Source organism: Rhagoletis zephyria, unplaced genomic scaffold (genome assembly GCF_001687245.7).
Source record: "Rhagoletis zephyria isolate East Lansing unplaced genomic scaffold, Rhagoletis_zephyria_1.1 Rzeph_scaffold_21914, whole genome shotgun sequence".
Classification (NCBI taxonomy): domain Eukaryota; kingdom Metazoa; phylum Arthropoda; class Insecta; order Diptera; family Tephritidae; genus Rhagoletis; species Rhagoletis zephyria.
The window spans coordinates 1320-7534 of record NW_016178972.1 but is presented as its reverse complement, the minus strand read 5'-3'; the positions used below and the strand labels follow the sequence as shown (position 1 = coordinate 7534).

Here is a 6215-nt window from a genome sequence, read left to right as displayed (position 1 = left end):
ATTATTTTTTTTAATTTACAAAATTCTACCTCAATTAAAAAAATAGTGGTGATAAGTTATTCGTGACAGCCCATTTATATACATACTTATTTCCCTCCCTTTACATTGCAGGCCACCTACGTACACGAGAACTATTCAAGCTTTTTCAATTATTTTGATATTGGCTTAATTGAATTGGCTAAAGATGCTGAATATAGTGTCAAGGTTTACCCAACTTGCCTGCACACTGATCTTACGGATTTGCCGGATAACACCGAACTGATTGTGACCGGTTGGGGAGTCACCGAAAATAAGAGTATGCCACATTCATGAAATTTAATTTTTATATGAATTGCATTTTTCATTGAATATATTTTATTCGTTTTATAGCAACTTCAGCTCGCTTGTTGGCAGCCAAGCTGAATGCGGTAACGCTTGCACAATGCAACATTAGCTATGCGGATCAGATGGATCGTCATTTACTTCATGGCATTGACGAGACGCAGCTTTGTGCTTTTGCTCCGGGGCGAGACGCTTGCTGGGGTGACTCAGGCGGTCCATTGCATCTAGTCAAAGATAAATCCTTTGGCAATTATAGGGTTGTTGGTGTCGTTTCGTTTGGTTTACTTTGTGGTACAAAGTTACCCGGTGTCTATACCAGGGTGGCGGAATTTTTGGACTTTATCGAAAGCATTGTGTGGCCTGATGGCTGATGACTTTATAATATACGATGAGATATGTATACATATATGCATGTACAAAAATTTTACTTGGCTAACTTATACAATTTTATAAGTGATTTCCATTACAATATCTAGATTAAGTAAATATTTATATTTTTGAAAGCAAATGAAAATAAATATGACAACAAATATGTGGACTTTCATTCAAAATGAAGTATTATTTTACCTAATTCAGCATAGATGTTATTTTTCTTGAAGAATAAACACAGTCTCATAGTAGACATTTCTATTATTCGGCTTTGTTTATTTGTACTTGGAATGAGCAATTTGATATTCTATAATTCTTGGGTGTGGTACCGTCAACGCTACTGCAACTTTGGTCTGGTGGAGTGATCTACAAGTAAGAAAGCTAAATTAATTTGAAGTGCAATAAGTTTGTCGTTTGTGAACACACCTGACCACGTTCAAAATTTATTGGGCTGCAAAACTGTATACTCAAAAAAATTCTAAAAAATCTGATTAAAAAATTCAAAGTTTGCATGAAAATGTATTGAATTTCGAACAGTTTTTATAAAAAATAGCAAAAAAATTAAAATACAAAATATTGTACATCGATCGATTTTTTAATCCAGTGAAATTAATTTATGTTTAAAACTTTTTGTTGTTGTTGCCGAGAAAAACGGGTAATTAAACCTGCGAGTTATTTATGCTGTAGCACAGAGTTTTTTAATTCAATCTTACTCCTCTGTTTCAAGTAGTCAAAAATATCAATCGATCAAGAGACAGATCGGTTGTCTCAGTCTTCGCGCTGCATTGGAGCGAGAGAGTCGTAATTTTTTCTAGCAAAGTAATTTCGTTAATTCAAAAGCGGCTAACTCTTCGAAAATTGCAAATATTTTTGTACAAAAAATTTTGCTTTAACAATTGCAAGCATACATAAGTGCACGTTCAATATACAGATAAATTAATTTTTATAAAAATCCAATTGAAAATAAAATCAGCCGTAGTTGGCGTAGGTGAAAACGCTACAATCTGCGCTCGCAACTCAAACAAAGCTAAATAAATACATACAGACGATCAGTGATCTAAGCTATGTATACATATATGGACATAAACAATTAAGCTGACTTTGCATTCTAAGCGACGCTCCAAAGCGGACGCAAGCAATTAACAAAGTGCCAAGTGAGCAACAAATGGTGTAAGATAGATTATACTCGTATGTGCATATATGTCAATAGACATTTCCGACAGCTATTATTTAAGCTGAGAGTACGCCGAACAGCGTCTTTTAAGTTGCGAATTCGTTCTCTGTAGTTTTATTATTTTAATTTGCCGCGGTGATAAGATACGATTTTCTTTGCGCTACAGATTTGCTTAGTAAGCTTACGCTCTTCCTTTCCACGGGGCTCAGAAACAATAATGTTTATACCGTCCCTTCCATTGAGACGCGCAGCGAAATTTTGGATTCACGTGCTTGTATTAATAACTGCATTTTTTTGCATTTCGAATGCAATACCGGTACCAGCCTCAAGAGGAACGGGCGCAAATGGTAAGTAAAGTAAGGAAAAGAAATACATAAAGTTGTATCACATACAAAAAGAAAAAAAAATTATGCGATAAAATAAAGATTAATTTCTTTAACTAGCTGTGTTATAATTTTACGCTGCCTAAATTTTATGAGAAGCTTTTTGATGGAAGAAATACTCTTGGAGGTTTGCCATTGCCTGCCGAGGGGCGACCGCTGTTATAAAAAAACGTTTTCTAATTTCAAATATTTCCCGGACCAGGGATCCAATCAATGCCCTTTGGAGTAGTAGTACGCACTCCTAACCACTCAGCCATAGCGTCTGAAGTGAAAATAAGCTTTAGCTATCAATAAAAAAAATGTAGTTTATGTATGTATTTCTGCAAACTGCCATTACATGGGTGGTAGGCAAGATTATTGCCCGATTTTGCCCATTTAAAACCCTTCGTCCTTAGCTCAAAAGAAATGCACGTCCCAAGTTTTGTTAAGATATCTCATCGAACGGACAGACAAACATCACTAAATCGATTTCTATTTTCATTCTGAGTATTTTGGTATATATATATATGTCTCTATCTATCTCGATTCCTTTAGGCTGTCACAAAGAACTCCAAAAAAAGCAAACTAAATTTTGGTGGTTGCTAAATTTTTGGCCGTGCTTCTAATTTTGTAGTCAAAATCTTCCTGTTCTCACACATATGGAGATAATTACACCGTCGACTGATAGCTTGCTCAACCTTTCGGGGATTAGGTTCCGTATGGTCCGAAGGACGTATATGAATCATACTTTCACTCGAAGACATTGTTGTCCATTGTCAGTGCCTTTTACAATACAAAGAGAAGAGAAAGAATGAAGGTATTCACCTCATGCATCATTTGCTTTCGACATTGATAACGAGGTGGTCCAAAAATACCACCTCCGTTGTCCCTGTTAAACCGGTGCAACCGGTCCTCAATTGCGTCCCCCATTGCATTTTTTGAGGCTTTTTAGGGTCCTATAACAAATAGTTTTTAATAGAAAATGGTTAAATAAAAAAATTTTCACATGCATTTTTGAACCACCCTAATTACTATAGTTCGGTCATGTGCTGAATTTTACACAACTACATACTTATTTTGTTTACTGGACGGAGAGTTATGGGAAACCAACCACAAAAGAATGACCAGCACGACAATCCCTGACAAGAGAACAAAATGTGTCTCATAGCGTTCCATTAGTTTGAAATGTTTGAAAATTAGAATTAATTAAAAAAGAACTGAAAGAAAATTAAGCAAATTAAATCAACGAAAGACTTAAGACACAAACTTTTCTTGCATGTAAAATTTTTTTCAAAAATGGACAGTTCATCCTAATGATAAGCAATCAGGAAATTGAAATGATACAGTTTTCCGCTGGCTTATAATTAGATAACACAGACGCCCCTCTCCGTCTTATCGTTAAGCTCTCAAAACTTTTTTCTCGTTTTATTCTCTAGCAGAACGTTCCGCAGACTTTTGTTCTTATTTGATCGCCCTTGAAAAGGTTTCTTTCCGGAAATGTTCCCCAACCTTTTTCTCTCATTTGGTTCCCGTTCAAACTGCTCTCAATACTTTGGTTTCCGTTTCGCTCTTTTGTGGGAACGTTCTTGATATTACATTTTGTTCTCGCGCAGAACTAAACCAAAACTGGCACTTGTTCTCGGTCCCTGGAAAAAAATGAAATAAATTATCTATTAAAAAAAAGTTAAATTAAGACCAAACGTGAATTTTTCACTGATTTTTATTTGTTTTACTTTTGATCTAAAAAAATATTTTGTACTTATTTTGCTTTGCTCTTTTCTAAATAAAAGCTATATTTACTATAAATAGTTTTATTGTAACTTTTAATCACCGTATGAAAACTATGTAAAACAAAACCATTTATCCGGCTTTTTTCTTGATTTCAAAATCGGGAATCGGTTTCTTACAAATTGCAATTTTTCGAATAACGCGAAAATCGATTTTGGAAAAAAAGTCGAATAATCGAACACACTAATAAGTACATGTTTTATTAATATGCTTAGTAATACTATATACTTATAATTTGTTTATCAACTTACAGAAGGCGACGCTTGTGTAGTAAAAGAGGGAGTCATTGGAAAATGTGCTCTACCCCGAAATTGTCCAGATCTCACAATGCAAATGCAAATTCACGGACTCTCAAGAAAAGATGTAGTGCGATGTGGTTTCACACCGTATGATGAAATAATTTGCTGTCCCTTGAAAACGTCTACAAATGTGCTGGGAATTTTCAACACTACCGACAATTTCTTAAAAGATAATAGGAATTCGAATGGCGTTAATAATACGCGAGGCGATTTTGGTGGACAGGAGCGAAAAGCACTAAAAGGCAGACACATTTTAATTTAACATATCCACTATTTTATCTGACATTTCATTAGTATATCTCTTCTATTTTCAGCTTGTCGCTTACTCGAGGAATACTTAGAGCCCTACACCGTGCCACTCGTCCTTGGCGGCGTACCGGTATCGCCGGGCGAATATCCGCACATGGCTGCAATCGGCTATGCGTCGATCAATGCAGGTGGACCGCCCTATGAGATACGTTGTGGTGGCACGCTTATAGCTAAACGCTTTGTATTGACAGCAGCGCATTGTGTTAATCGTCGTGATAGCGTACCGGTTATTGTACGTTTGGGTGTTACCGATTTTAACGATGCCGATCAAATGAAAAATGCTGTAGATGTACCCATTGAGGTAGGAATGGGGTGTAGGAAGTATTTCTAAAGGGCAAATAATTATTCTTAAGTCTAATAACTCTAAACAGCTCGTGCATATTCATAAGGATTACGATAGTCTGCAGAAGTACGATGACATTGCCATAATCGAGCTAAAAAACGAGATCGAATACTCATCTTTAGTCTTTCCGGCTTGTCTGCATACAGAGGTGGCTGATCCGCCAGCAAGCGCAGCACTCAATGTTACCGGCTGGGGCACCACTAACTTGAAAAGTAGTCATGCATTAAAGAAATTATTTTCCTTCTGCTAATAATTAATAATTTAATTGTTATACATATGTAGCTCGCGCAAAATCCGATGTCTTGCTGACGGCGCGCGTCAAAATTTCTTCAGTCACAGATTGTAACGCGTCCTATGCGCGCGAAGGCCTCTTACCAAGTCGCGGCATATTGGATTCACAAATGTGCACACACGATCCGAATTCGATCAGCGACGCCTGTTGGGGTGACTCCGGCGGTCCGCTTAATCTCATCCTTGACGAAAAATATCGGCGAGTACATGTCATCGGTATTGTGTCGGCTGGTAGTGGCTGCGCCAGCGTCACTCCAAGTCTTTATACGCGTGTTGCTGCGTATTTGGATTTTATTGAGGGTATCGTGTGGAAGGATTTATGAACAGTTTGTGTAGTTTTGTTAAATGCATTTACATTTTCTTACATTACTTTTTACTCATTATCCTAACTAAATATGTAAGTATGTTTTAGACATCTGTTGTCTGTTGTTTTAAGATGAAATAAATAAGAATTGTTAAATACCAATTTTTAGCACAATTTTCCCTTGTTATGTATTTATGCATTTTTAGTATCAGACAGAAGTATAGGAACATTAATAAAGCCACTTGGCTGTCCTCAAAGAACTAAGCACCAAATTGATCACGTTGTGAAAGACGGAAATTACTACCTTGTTGCAGCTACATATATACCCGGTGCAGGTATCAAATATCGTCGTTTCAACTTTCTCTAAACTACATTTGCATGATAAGCAGGGGGGTGTTCCCGATTTCCGAGAGTTAATGAAATAATTGAACCAAGTTTGGCAGAAATCTACCGAGATACACCTTTTAGTCATAAGTGGGCGGTGCCACGCCCGATACCTATAAGTCCATAGCAGTCTTATTTATTGTTAAGCGTCCTCAGTTATTGAAATATCGGAATTTTCGGATGTCTAAAATTTACCGTTATACGGGAAGTGGGTGTAATTTTAGTCCGATTTGAATAATTTTCAACAAATTGCTTTCCGTACCAAGGTGCA

At 36.6% G+C, this 6215-nt stretch overlaps 2 protein-coding genes across 3 annotated transcripts; both read left to right on the top strand.

Moving 5' to 3' along the window:
* Window positions 1–111: 111 nt before the first annotated feature.
* LOC108381256 (serine protease Hayan-like) lies at window positions 112–954 on the top strand (the record flags this gene model as incomplete). Its single annotated transcript, XM_017637676.1, has 2 exons — window positions 112–295; window positions 370–954. Coding segments are annotated over 2 exons (507 nt in total), but the record flags the coding sequence as incomplete, so codon positions are not given.
* A 522-nt stretch (window positions 955–1476) lies between these two features.
* Window positions 1477–5726, top strand: LOC108381255 (serine protease persephone-like). Of its 2 annotated transcripts, XM_017637675.1 has the most exons (6): window positions 1477–1844; window positions 2031–2211; window positions 4268–4555; window positions 4628–4923; window positions 4994–5177; window positions 5248–5726. In XM_017637675.1, exons 2-6 carry the CDS (start codon window positions 2082–2084, stop codon window positions 5577–5579), a joined length of 1230 nt encoding a protein of 409 aa, XP_017493164.1. In that variant the 5' UTR covers window positions 1477–1844; window positions 2031–2081; the 3' UTR covers window positions 5580–5726. The 2 variants fall into 2 exon arrangements, with proteins under 2 accessions (XP_017493164.1, XP_017493163.1); XM_017637674.1 differs by having other exon boundaries at window positions 1477–2211.
* The last annotated feature ends 489 nt before the right edge of the window (window positions 5727–6215 follow it).

Bases quoted from the DNA above. Each gene is read 5' to 3' on its own strand.
- LOC108381255 (XM_017637675.1), top strand. From the start codon at position 2,082: ATGTTTATACCGTCCCTTCCATTGAGACGCGCAGCGAAATTTTGGATT. The intron at 2,212-4,267 runs GTAAGTAAAGTA...ATCAACTTACAG, and splicing joins AAGAGGAACGGGCGCAAATG to AAGGCGACGCTTGTGTAGTA. The intron at 4,924-4,993 runs GTAGGAATGGGG...AACTCTAAACAG, and splicing joins CTGTAGATGTACCCATTGAG to CTCGTGCATATTCATAAGGA.